The sequence below is a fragment of the Physeter macrocephalus genome, chromosome 6 (assembly GCF_002837175.3).
Source record: "Physeter macrocephalus isolate SW-GA chromosome 6, ASM283717v5, whole genome shotgun sequence".
Lineage (NCBI taxonomy): Eukaryota > Metazoa > Chordata > Mammalia > Artiodactyla > Physeteridae > Physeter > Physeter macrocephalus.
The window spans coordinates 74933910-74948019 of record NC_041219.1 but is presented as its reverse complement, the minus strand read 5'-3'; the positions used below and the strand labels follow the sequence as shown (position 1 = coordinate 74948019).

General features: G+C 39.5%; 1 protein-coding gene across 1 annotated transcript; it reads left to right on the top strand.

The window, feature by feature from the left end:
* Positions 1-2752: 2752 nt before the first annotated feature.
* MANSC4 (MANSC domain containing 4) lies at positions 2753-12547 on the top strand. Its single transcript, XM_007109050.4, has 4 exons — positions 2753-3820; positions 5112-5665; positions 8272-8406; positions 10816-12547. Exons 2-4 carry the CDS (start codon positions 5437-5439, stop codon positions 11487-11489), a joined length of 1038 nt encoding a protein of 345 aa, XP_007109112.1. The 5' UTR covers positions 2753-3820; positions 5112-5436; the 3' UTR covers positions 11490-12547.
* Positions 12548-14110: the final 1563 nt, after the last annotated feature.

The following is a 14110-nucleotide window of genomic DNA, read 5'->3' as shown; positions in this document are numbered from 1 at the left end:
TCCCCGCGGCCGCCCCCGCGCGCCGGGCGCCGCGACCCTGCCGCCCGCCGGATCTGCGGTGATGCTCCGGGCGCGCGGGAGGCGGGATGAAGCCGGTTGCCTTTTCTTCCAAGGCGCCTTACCAGCGGGAAGGGAAAAGGAAAAGAAACAGCCGTGGGAGGAAAGGGATGAAATAAGTCGGGGTCCGGGAGTCAAAAAGACATCACATCTGGGATCGCCAGTCCTGTCGAGTCCGGCATCGTGTCCCGGGGGGGCCGAGGCACACGGGCTGTCTCTGAGCGTGTAGGTGGCACCTCGAGCTGATTCTTCGGAATGGTCATCGCGTAGGAGCCATCTTGCAGGAAGAAGGGCCAGCCAGATGGCAGCAGGTTCTGCAGGTCTCGGCGCACGGGGTGCCCCAGATAGAAAGGGCTGGGAAGCAGAGGAGCTTGTATTTGCTGCTGGGGCCTGTTCTCTTTATGCTATTAAAAGAAAGAAGTACAACTCAACTAAATAAAGTTAGATCACGTGCCTTCTTTTAAATATTTTCTAACAGCCATTGCATTCCCAATTTCAGTTTGGTTGGACTAGCCATCACGGAATGTTACCTCCGGGCAAAAGGTCTGGCCGCTTTTGCTCATATTTGCCTGCAGAGGTGGCTTTTCTCGCCACCCGCTTACCCCTCCCTTACCCCTGCCCCTGCAGTCTGAGGACTTCATAAGGAAGGATACCTCTTCCCCATCTTTTTACACCGAACATTGCAAATAGAAAGCTCACCCCAAATAATAAGGATCTTGTGCCGCTCATGAGCTTTGAATTAATCCTCAAAAGGGGGAGTAGGCGGTAATTGTTAGGTTGAGTAGAAGAAGGGATAGTATTGGGAGGGAGGTGTGTGTGTGTGTGTGTGTGTGTGTGTGTGTGTGTGCAAAAACCGCTTGGAAACTTTCTCAGATCAGAGACTGAGAACCAAATAGTAGTCCTCTACTTGGGGAGAGAATATGTATTTGGACTTTTTTTTTTTTTTTAACAAGTTTTAGCTTTCTTCATGAATGACAAGTTGTTAAATAGTAACTTCTCCATAAGTACATTGCCCGGTATTTCAAACAAAAGATACCTCCTACAAAGCTAATTAGCATTTTATGTTAGGAAGGGGAAGGGTTAAAAAACAGAGAAGAAAGTCATATCGTAAAACATGAAAAATTCTTTCAACACATTGTCGGTTACATTTACACTTCTTCCTGTGTAATTAACAGCTTCACAGTGAGGTGTTGTCATCCCTTATTTTCTTTATAATACACCATGAACAAGAAACTAAAATTTTGAAGACAGAAAAAAATTCTAGTAGATTCTGGCCTCCCTGGGAAAAGTGAAGGAAACAAAGATGGACCTATGACTTGCCTCTTTCAAGATATTTTCTTGGATCCTGGGAAAAACGTCTAGCTTTCACCTTGTTTCACCTGGCCTTTAAATCCTTACTGATAAAATTCAGTTCTCACCTGGCCCTTTCACACTTCTGTTCTCAATGAGCGTGTAGTGGAGACATCTAAGGTTCTTTGGGGGTAGGTGGTCATGAATTTAGCATCCTCTAATGTTCCACGTCCAGTATTAGGCATTTAGCTGGGGAAATTTTGCTGGAAGTTGCCCCCTGTGTCAGTCTTGGACCTGGGATTTATTTGTCCCTCCATCAGCAACAGTGCCAGATTCAGTGGGGCAGCGAAGAACAGGCTCTTAGTCTCTCCTCAGTCCCTTTAGAATCTTTCACCAGTGGATGCTTTTGTTTCCCAGCCATCATAGATATGCCTCAGACTGGTATTTTCTTGCTTTTTAAAAACAGACCCAAGAAAAGAAAAATCACGTGCATTAGAAAGGCAATTCACGGACAGTAATATTATCGGAGCAGATCTTGGGCAGGTAATCTGGGGTGTCAGCTTGACAGTACTGGGCACTGATCCTGTAAGCTTTTTGGCCCCTGACATAAGGTCATTTAGAATTGAAAGCCTCTTAAAGATCAAGTCATTTTAATAACTCACAAAGTAAGTTTTCTGTTAAGCTAGAAATGCAAAGTCAGAGCAAGATAAACTTCATTTACAAAAGACCCAAAATTATTTTTAAGCTTCATGAAAATGTTGCTTGTCTATAGCTGGAGGTATACTTTTATAGTTATCCACTGATTAATGAATAATAAAGAGTGGCCTCTGTGGCACCATGATTTACTTCAAACACATCATGATCTGTTTTACAAAAGCCTAATGTAATGGTCAAACACAGAGTTAGGCTATTTCTTCAAGAATTTTTATGGAAGGTATACCTTTTGACCTAGAATGGAAAAAAATCAAAGTACAAGATGTTTGTCACAGTGTTGCTTTGAATAATAAACAAATTGAAAAACAATGTATAATGTTAGGAGTAGCTAACATTTATTGCAAGTTTATTACATGTTGTAAGTGCTCCTCGTGGATTATAATCTATTTTAATACTCTTACAGCTAAGGCTCAGAGTAAATTTTGGTACATGGGTAGAATGAAATACCATAGAGCTATTACAATTTTAGATGTAGAGCTTTCTTTAGAGACACTGAACATGTAATTTGACACTGGATTTTTAAAAAACAGTTTCTGAAACAGTGTGAATCCATTTTTGTAAAATTGTATATAAGTATCTATTTTTTGAATGGAGATGTCTGGAAGGATGTTTACCAAAATGTTAACATTGTAAGATCTTGAATGGTTATTATTTCTTATTGTACTGTTCGGTATGGTTTGGGTTTTTTAAGTGAATGCATGTCAATTTAATAATTAATGATATATTCCAATTTCTCAGGCCCCATTTTACAAAATGATTTCCACCAATTTAATGAACTGATGAAATGAAAATGTTAAATAAATGCTACAATTAGCATCTTTAAAATAAGGATGACATATTGACTTTTTGTTTTTTAATCTTTTGAATTTAGGAAACCTATGCTATTACTTCACTACCACTTAAAAATTGTTTATCTCTATTTTTTAGTCCCTCCAATACTTCTAAATCAACTTTGTTTCTTTTTTGTTTTTTTAATAAGCAAAACTGAAATATCTTGCTTTCTTTAAAGCATAGGGGGCAATTTAAATGAGTTTAAAGTAGCACAGTTCTTAAAATGATTCTGTTTAATTCGGGCTGAGCATTTCATGTAGGCAAAACTTTCACTTTTTTCAGTCACCTATTTCAGTGTTTTCCAAACATCTTAGGAAATCACCTGAGACACTTTTTATAAAAATAAGAATTCTGGTTCCCACACCAGAGCTACTGAATCAGGCTCATGGGGGGATGTTTCTCCTCCACATCTCAGTTGGTTGAAGTTTCCTCCCTCTGTCCCTGCTGTTCAGTTTTTAACCTCTCCTTTTCAAAATACCCAGCTCCAAGAAGTTACCTGTTTCCAGACTCAATGTTGATCAATCACCCCAAAATTCATTTTAAAAATTTTAGAGCCTGCTCTTACATTGGAACTTGTAGATTCTTTAAAATGCAACTTTGGTCTCCCCTTGAACATCATCTGACAGCAAAAGGATTAAACAACTGTGGATTGTTCCATTATCCCTGCAGGGAACATGAGAACTTCAAGGAATTATATATCACAGGAAAGAAACCACATTTAATGCGACTGAAAGATGTGGAGGTTAGAAGGTTAGAAAGTTGACTTTCCGGTTTATGTCCCCAGGGCATGAACTAATCAAAATAGCTGTGGAACCTCATGGTAAAACAGGGAGTACTCTTTTGTTCCTCATCTGTCTCCTGTTTTGCCTTTAGGAAACCTCTCTTCCCTCTTTCCTCCGAACAGATGAAACAGTCAGATTGCTTGCAGGTAAGCAACTGAAACTTGCTTTCTAAGAGAAGTTCATTAGAATAAAATATTTTTTATTTTTAGTGCATTTTATGTGGCTTATGGAAGGTTAGGTGTTAGTCCATGATATAATTTTTGCTCAGAAGAAAGTGAAATTTTTTTTAAGTTATTCTGTCTTTTGACTGTCATCCTCTTTATTATCAATCGTTAATACTATGATTCTAAAAATCTAAAGATATGATTATTAAACTTATTAGTAGACAGGTGAAGAGATGAAAGTTCAAAGAATGTTAACATTTTTGTGTCAAGTAAGTGAGTGAAGGTGCAAAAAAGTATAAGAGAAACAGATCACAAGAGAGAAAAAGTTTCATCTTTTTTTTTTTTTAAAAGAGCAGTAGGATACTTTATGCCCCAAACTAATTACCACTAATGCTTTGTATAAAAATGGATACAAAAAAGCAACAGTTCCATGCTTTGAACTAATTTCATCTTGGAATGTATGGGACATGGAACACAGAGTCTTCACAAAGGAAGCCATTTTCAGTCTTTAATATTTTTTTCAAATGTTTTGGCATTGCAGTGGAAGTAACTTTATTAATATGTAGAAATTTAAAATTGTTTCCCTAATGCACATTTCTTGTAACTACATCTGCTTCAGAGATGCCTCTATATATGTGCTTCCCAAGGACTTCTTTGTAACTTGGAAACATAAATATCATAAAACAGATTAGGCAACCCCCAGTTTGAACTTCGTCACAATTTTCAATTATGCTTTTTAGTCTTGATTGAACAAAATACACTTTAATGGGTGTTGTGCTCCATCTACATTATAAGGATATTCTTTTGGCTGGATCTTTAATCTTCTTTTTAAAAAGCTTGTAGCTGGCCTTTGCAAAAAATGCCTGGCACCAAGAAGTGACCAGGATTCATATTCAGTGTTTTCAAAATCGCTGCAAAATTTAAATTTTTTATTTCATTTTCAGTTTTCATTTACTTGCGATTTTTTTTTTTTTGTAAAAACAGAGAATTTAAACCCATGCTCAAACTACTTTTCTAGTGAACCTGAATACTAGAACTTCAAATCAAAGAAAAAAAGATAATTGAAAAAAAAAACCCTGCAGTCACAAGTTTCTTAAAAAACCTTACAGAAGTGTCCTGACAAAATGATGTCTTGTTTCTGGTGAAATGGATCCTTCCTTTATCTGACATCAAGTGACTAAACTATTGTTTTCCTCAGAAAGACTCTTGGCTAGGATTTCAACTTGCCTTTATATTTACTTAGTAAAAGGTGTCTGTGACTTCACTTTCACAGGAAGAATAAAAGCAGAGGAAAGAATCTACGTCTTCCAAAGGCTAAAAGGACAGAGTATTGAAATGGCCTGGAAAGTGTTCAGCATTAACAGCAGCAAGTCAAATGTTCACCTGGGGTGCAACTGGGAAGAAACAAAAGAAAAATCAACGTGCAGTCAAAGAGCCGCTTCATTTTTCTAGAAAGTGACCCTTCACAGAGTTCCAAGGGAGCCTTCTCCCTTCGCAACAGCCCTGAATTCAGTTCCAGAAACCATTCTAAACCCTGATGGTCAGCTTCAGCATCTGTCTGGTCATCAGACTTACTGCCGAGTCTTCATCCCAGGGAAATGCACGTGGTGGTCGTGGCAGCAGACGTGATTTTGCTCTTAAGCATGGGGTGGGCCTCAGACTCTCTCTGCTCACCCACTGTGTTTTACAGAGACTGCTGGATCCGACGCTTCCCAGGTCTCCTAATTGACCTGGAGGAGTCTCAGAAGCTGGGGGCCCAGTTCTTGAAGTATTATTCCGAAAGCACTGGTCAGAAGTGCAGTCAGAGCTGCTGTCTTAGGAAGGATGGTAAGTGTCGATGATAGACCTGAGCAAAAATCAGGGGTAACTTCCAAAATGAGGACCTAAGAAAGGATCCTTAGGCAGAGGGTGCAGTGAACAGTTGGACGAGGACTAGAGAAGATGCCCTGGGATGAGGGAGTGGGCCGAGAGGGAGAGACACTGAGACTGATTTTGCAGTTGGGGCCAGTGCAGGCTCCATTTACAATTCTAGTAATGACCCGGGAGGCTATGAACCTACAGGTAACAGAGAACCTCTTCTCTTCACTAAAGTGCTAAATGAAAATATTGCCTTGAGGGCTGGCTAACAATATTTCTATAGCCCAGAATATAGCATATATGATTTCCAAAATATTTCCTTTTCAAGGTTCTTTTGGTGATATTGGTATCAGATCACACTTTTGAAATGTGCTTGCTTGGGTTGACTGAGTGTGGGGATGTACTGAACAGGAATTTAGATTGTGATTCATGTTTTGAAAGAAATAGGGAAATATGTGTCAACTAGAAAAAGAGGAAAGGAAAGGAGGGGGAGAGAGAGAGAGAGAGAGAAAGAAAGAGTGAATGAAAGAGAGAGAGAAAGTTAGTTTTCAAAATATCCTAACAGAATTTTTTTTTTGGTCTGATATCTGGATTCAGGGTTAAATATCATTCATATAATATAATCAAGGCCTGTAACTAGGAAAACATTTCATTGTTGCAGAATTTCAAGTTACATTTGATTAAAGACTTCATTTATTTTTCATTTTTCCAAGATTTGAAAGCTACTTGGAAGAGACAACAAAAGCAACATAGCCCTTTAAAATAATTCTCGTTGTTCCACACTTTCTTCCCGTGATTTCTTACCGACATTAATTGCCAATGCCTCCTATCCAATTATCCATGTAAGATTTCTGGGATGCAAATTGGAGCTCCTTGGAGAGTCTAAACCGACTGTCAAGAGACCACAGTGTGAGAAGTTGTCACAGGCTTAGCCCTCAAAAGTTAATCAGGCACAGAAGAGAGCAATTAATTTATTAAAGGGGAATTTTGGAAAAGGTAGCAAATCTAGATATTCTGCTTTCAGATGCTTATAACCCCAGAAGCCTTCACTGAGAGGAGATGAGGGAGGGGTGATACCTTTTCAGCATTTTCCCGTGGCATGACTTTACCTGACTCTCCACACCAGGGAAGCTGTGGCCTCTGGACTTCCAGGGATACTAAAAGCATCCAGTAGAATTCCAGGATTTCAGAGCCTCTGTGGCTTCCAAGTTGTGGCTTTCTTTCTCCAGAAGAAGAAAAGGCATGAACACACATCCCAGTTTTTACCTAGAAGCCAGAACTTTAAAATGCACGATCCTGCAATAGCTAACCTGCTCAGAGCTGGGACTCTGAAATATGCATGAAGAATGTAAAAGATCTTGAACAATTGCTCCCTACAGCATCCGCTACTTTCTTATCAGAAATTTAGATGTCTACATTTGAATATTCTTTCTTCCTTTTGCTTAAACTTTACAGCACAGTCCTCAGGGAATGTATTTGTAATCTATAATGTATTAGCAATGTATTATTAATTGACTTTTGTCCTATTCTTTCTCCTTCTGGAAAAATAAAGAGTGTAGAAACACGGGGTGTCCCAGAAGCAACAGGGGAGACGCAACCCCCGCAGTTAACCTTACACAGAAGCAGAGCAGGTTCTGCCAGCAATGCCACAGCAGCTGTAGGCACACTCGGAGGTCTGGTAATCGTACACTCTCCCTCAGTAATCTCATTTTATTAAAGAAGCTGATACCTTTGGGCCAATGAATATTTCCCATCACATGGTTCCTACTACACTACAGCAGGAGTTAAATCTGTGCTGCACTTAAAGGAGGACAGACTGAAGATTTGCATTCAACAAGTCTGACCTTCCAGAAATAACACGGTATCTTTTATGGAGCCAATCTACTTAGAAAAGGGGAGCCGGCAAGAGCAAGTGATGAGCCCCTCCCCACTAGAATCCCAAATGCTAACCACCTTGTCTGTCTACTCCCTTCCTCTCTGAATGACACCGATCAGCTTTTCACTGGATGTGGCTTTGCAGCATGGGGCTAGCACACACCTGCAGTCGGGGTCAAGGTAATGTTCACCCAGCCTGCTGCCTTTACGCCACCTGGGCCTCTCCCAACAAGGGTCGGGTCATTACTGTTTTCGCCCTTCCTATCACTCCCCCTTCTGTTACAGGCTTTGTCTTATTTTTTTCCTCTTTCTCTCTCTGGTGAACTTCAGTACCTTAGTATTCTGAGAGGGTATTGCATCTAGAAATCTGATCTATATAAATCCCCGGAGGTTTTTGTAGCCAACTGGATTTTCCTGAACATAAAATACTGGGACTGGGAAATGATTCCAGGTAATCTGTGTAGCATGGGATGTGTGAAAGATTACTGAGAATATCGGTAGCTATTTTCTTTTGAAGAGGCATTTTCCCATATTCACAGAAGCATTTGCGATGGTTCATAATGTTCTGTAAGATGTCTGAACATAGCCCTGCAACGTACTGTTAATCCAGTGTTCTTGAAAGAAATGTAAGCTACTCAGAGCTCATCAAGCTGCAGAAATCAAGACCATCTGCAGATGTACTTTGCCTGCTTCCTTTTCAGTTTCCTGTAACTTGGCTGTCTTCTTCCACGATCCTATTCATGGCGATGTCAACTGCCTCCATATTCACTGCCCAACCCTGGAGAGCTGCATATTGGAGCCCGGAACCAGCGCCATCTTATACAACATAACAGACGGTAATGATTTATGTCCTTTGTATGTATTTTGAAGAATGTCAGTAATATTTTAGTAGAGGCATATAACCTAGAAATTGGTTGGCAGTAGCCATGTATGAATCTAAATCATTATTTCCCAGTGAACTCTGTCTGGAAAAGTTTGGGGCTTCCAGGGCAGAAAAACTAAAAGGAAATTCCCAGTAATTTGGCATGTTCAGCAAGGATGAGTTCATCCCAGATAACAAATCATATGTGACTGAACAAGAGCATTGTATTTCATGTATTCCAAGAGCCTTCAGCAAGAACCAAAACAGGTATTTCTACTATAGTGGTTAAGGATACCACTAGGAAATAAAGAAAATGCTAAATGTCAGTTCTGAGGTTCGCTGATGCTGTATACAAGGATTCTACAAAGATGGATGTCAGGGTTGGGGAAATGCACTCACTGCCACAGATTAGCATAGCATTGGTCCCAAGATAACGACTACATTTTCCTTTAGAAAAATACATATTTAAGTGTCCTTTCCCGTGTATATAATCTCAGGGTACAAATCAGTAAACATCAAAGAATAGATTTTTGCCAACACAATACAAAGGAGGTAAATTTCTTGATCAGTCTGTACTTATTGAACACGTAATGTTCCATGCTGTGCTCCACATTGCAGGAGACTACAGCCGTATCTCTGCCCTCGAGCTCCTTCTAATCTAGTTGATGCAACAAGTCTTACAATTAGTGTAAGACATACAATTAAATACAAAAATGTGTGATGCTGCCTCAAGTACAAAGGCTCAAAAGAAGAGGAGACTAAAGAAAGCTCAATTATTCAGAGGAGGCTTCATGGAAGAGGCCAGGTAGAGGCAAGATAAGGAGCTCCGTTATCACACCCCAGGAAAGCACAAACACTGGTGTGGCTCCAATAGGGGCACATTTGGGGCTGCAATGGAAATATGGGTAGGATAGGGTAGGCCAGGTAACAAAAGGACAGAGGAGAGTTTTGGTTTGACTTTGTCAGAAATATGGAACCAACAAAGGTATTTCATGAGAAAGCACTATCATTAAAGTGATGTCTGGTTATCTTAGTCCAGGAAAATTATACGTAGGATGCAGATTAGAAAATGCAGTCAGGGTAATCTTATATCTGGACAAGGTGACTGTAGTTGCAACGAAGAGGAGGGATGGCTGCTAGCATATCGGGAAGGGCTTGGATAGCATTTAGTTACTTTTCAGAATAAAGAAGAGAACTGAGGGGTCCAAAATCCCGTTGCAGTGCAGAGTCCAGCATGGGTGACGAAAGAATGATGATGCCGCTGAAAAAGACAAAGAGGCAGACCAGATGATGGTTTTGAGAATGCCAGCGGTGATGTGAGATGTTTAGGTGGGAACCTCCAGTAGAGCACAGGAGAACTGAGATCAGAGTTCAAGAAAGAGGAAAAATTGGGGATGTGGATTTCAGGGCCATCACTGTAGTGGTGACAGTTGATGAGGATGATCCCTTGGTGGCTCGGGGTGGGAGGGTGGTTGGTATGGGATGACGAGAAATACAGCAGAAAACCAAGGACTAAAGACTAAAGATTATAGGACAATCAGTGAGGACCAAGGAGAGAACCAGCACAAAGGAAGGGAAAAACGAGAGGCAGGCAGTCTGAGGTTAAGTGCCAAAGGAATTTGGGGTCCAGGGAGTCACGGGAGAAGGATGCAAGGAGAGGTGGCCATCAGTATCAAGAACAAGAGAGAAGCCAAAGCAGTGAGATACAGTGATCAGGAAATAGGGAAAGTACTGATCACCCCAGAAGCAGAACTGGCAGAATAGTGAGGGTGGAAACAAAATGACAGAAGGCACTGAAACAAAGTCAGAAAGGAAAGGAAGGGAGCCGGCGGTAGTGTGTTGAGAGGGAGAGCAGCCCAAGAGAGACTGAAAGGGAAACAGTGTGACAACTCTAAAGCCGTTGAGAGTTTTTGAAGCCAGAGGGAAAGGAGTTTTACAAGGAGAGAGAGAACACTGAAGGCCCCCAGGCACTGGACCCTCAGGCACTGGGAAGGGATGAGATTTAGGGCCCTGCTAATAATTTTGAATAGTTACACTTCTCAGGCCCCATTTTGTTTGACTTTAATTGTCATAGGTATCAAATGGTTACTGTTTCTGCAGCTCTTGCCAATACTGCTGTTGATCACAAAAGCCCTGGCAGTTTTCTCCACGATGTGATGTAGCCAAGTTCGTTTGCAACAGAAAGTGTCTTAGAAAGTTAAGAAAAATTCAAACGTGGCTAGTATGTTTCTAAGCCTTTCAGAAGTACGCAGTGGTGGAACTTGAAATTAGCTTAGTTCAATAACTTATAGCGGCAAAATCCAAGACTTCTCCAAACTGTACTTTAAGGTCCTGTCTTCTAAATTAAAAATAAAATTTAAATGATGCCTTATTTATATTTCAGGTATAGATCCAGATTTGCTGGTTTTTGAACAATCACTGCCCACATATCTAAATACCCGTTCTTCATCTAACATACAGGAGAGACTAAGGATTCTAAAAGCTATGTATTTAGATAAACAACAAACGACCATGATAAACCAAATGCTACCATCAGTAGAGGCTCCATCATCAACCACACATCAAGATTTGTTTGCAACCACAAACAATACTAGGTATTCCAAGGAATTAACCACAGACTCTTGGGCAAGATTCATCTCTCTGAATGACTCCATTACCACAAACGTAAATATGGTGTCAGCCAGTACCGAGTTCATCAACAATCCAGATAACAAGACTATTTCTCCTTTCTTTGTGCCTATAGACACAAAACTTTCTCATATGCCTATTCCATCCCAACTCAACAGTAGCAAACAATTACTGAACAAAACCAAAGGGTACAACAGCAGAAACCGTACATCTGAGAATGAAGGCACAACACCTGATGGGGCACCTGTGACTTCCAAGACGTGGTTGGTTCCTGTGGCCCTCTGCACCTCTGTCATCTTTCTCTGCTGTTCTGTAGTCATCCTGGCATCTGGATGCTGTCGAAAGCACCAGGGCCAGTATAAACTAGGACAGAGAAAGTCAGGATCCAAGCAAATTAAAAAATGTACCATTCTGAAGGAGTGCTCTTAATGGTAAAAGGTGTGAGCATTGTAAGCTTTTAAGAGTATTATTTTCAGTTTTCTGTAAGACGAGGGCAGTTTGGTTAAAAAAAATAAATAAAAAGCACAGATACGCATTCTTACCAATCTCTAAAGAATGCCAATGTTTGATAAACATAATTGCTTTTTTGATTATTTCCATTTTTTGAATAGTGTACCTTTTGCTGAAGTTCCAAAATTCTGATCTCTGCAGTTATTCAGCACCATGTAAGAGATAGTTTTAAGTGCTGTACATGTATTAACTTGTTGATTCCTTGAACTCTGTGAGATAAGTATACTACTGTCAACTATTATACTGTTCTTATCACATATTAGAGATGAGGAAACTGAGGAAAGAGAGGCTAAGTATCTTGCCTAAAGTCACACAGCTAGTATGTAGCAAAGCCTGACTTAATAGGCAACATGGTTCAAAAGTCCATGCTCAGAATCACTGTTGGACTACAAGCCTCCATTTTCTCAATGAGTATGGAAAAAAGATACAGGAAGGAAAACACCATAACATCGTATTTGGTTCCTGTCAAGGTCATATTATTGTCACATATTTTAATGAAATATTTTAGTGGCTTGAGCAAAAAAGCACTATAAGCGATTACAGTTACTAAGCCATGAGCAAAAGCTTCCTGATTTTTATATAATTTTTTATGTTCAATTGATTAATCTTTCTCAATCTTAATCCATCATCTTCTTTTTCTAAAACTGACATGCCTCTCAATAATTATGGCACTAAGATCTTTGAGTTTTCTGTTGACTTCTGTTGAATAAATCTTGGGAGTTTTAGTTTATGTCCCTCAGTTGTATAAATTGTTTTCCCAGGTGCAAATATCAGCTCTAGGTATTTCAAGCTCTGTCCACTTATACCAGATTCATCCCCTAAATCTTATACTCTGACTCTTATGTGTAGAAAACTGTAATTCAAGTCTCTAATGATCTTAAACTTTAGGCCCTTAATCTCATCTCTGAAAATATTTTTTAATGTGAGGACATTAAAAGACAGCCATTTAAGCATAATGAATAAAGAGGAAATCCTATTGTAAGAATAATAAAACAGTACTCTTCCCTCAGAATATTAACCACAAAGTCTGAATTTTTAAAATGTAATCGATTTACATTAATTTGCTATTCATAATAAGTATCACAAATGTTATCAATTTCTTTCTTAATACATTAGGGAAAAAAACTCAGGCAATTTAGGGGGGATATCAAGGTTTAAATTACCTTAAAATATTTAAGTTATTCAGGAAGCTATCTTTAAAAATTATTTGTATATACATTCTTTTAAAAGGTTATTTAATTTTCTTTCAAATATATACAAACTGTTTGAAGGTTTTCCAACTAAGGCTACCAAAAAGAAAAGTTTTTTCTTCCTTGGGATTTCTCAGAATTTTATTTGTTCCCTAAAATTGGTAATTGTTTTATAGAAATGACCATAATTTGGGAAAAACATATTTACCTTTGTAAGAAAACAAACACACTCCTTCTCTTCTTCAGCCCCTACCTTTGACCATCAGATAAACTGAGTAAACTTATTAGACTGTAGAGGTGACCTGAACAGTCAGCCAAGACAAAAACAACTGGGCCTAGAAACCATGTCCTTATTGGAAGCCGAAGAGACCAAAGAGAACTTCTGAATATAATTTAAAACTTTAAGAAACAAAGATCACAGGGCCTGGTCAACAACTAAGGCTAAGGTTGTTACCACCATTTAGGAAATAACCATGATATCGAAATTTATCCAGCACTGAAACAGCCAGACCTTTGGGGAAAAAATTCTCTAATAGTCCAGTATTATGACATATTTACCAATTTCGGAAAGAAAATACGCAAAGAAAAAAAACTAAAGCTCCCTACAATTAAGAAGACAGGTTTGTTCTATTTCTTAGTTGCCTATGTGTTTAAGCACCTTCTGAGCCATCAAATTTAAGAGTTTTAAGTCAGAAGTGATTGCATACCATCAGGAGAGCAAAAAGTGTCCCCGAGAATCCTCATTGTAAGGCTGAATGTGATGTTCATTGTATACATTAGATCAATTAGAGCTTAAGGACAAGAGTCTAAATAATGACAAAAAACGCTGTTTAATTATTGCTAACATTACAATGACAGCAACAGTTACCCTTTTGAGGCAGTTCTGTATTAAGCTTACAGCTCTAAGATTTTGCCATTAGGTGTCAATGCCACAGCCTTAGAGTCTTCAGGCCTTTGCTCGGAGTTAGCCAAACTTGCAAAGGTTAAAAGGGCACAGTCTTCTACAAGACCACCCTTACTTGTGACACCAACTATAAGTTCGGGGTATGGGGAGTCCCCAAACCACTCTCAGGTTCGATAATTCACTAGAGGAATTCACAGAACCTAATGAAAGCTATTATACTCACAGTTACGGTTTCTTACAGGGAAAGGATATAGATTAAAATCAGCCAAGGGAAGAAGCACCTAGGATGAAGTTCAGGAGTGTTCCGAACTCACAGGTTTTGGTGTCCTCTCCCCGTGGAAGCAGGATGCATTACCCTCCCAGTACCAGTGTGTGACAGTATGTCCAGAGTATCGCCAACCAGGGAAACTTACCGGAGCCTCAGTGTTCTAAATTTGTATTGAGGC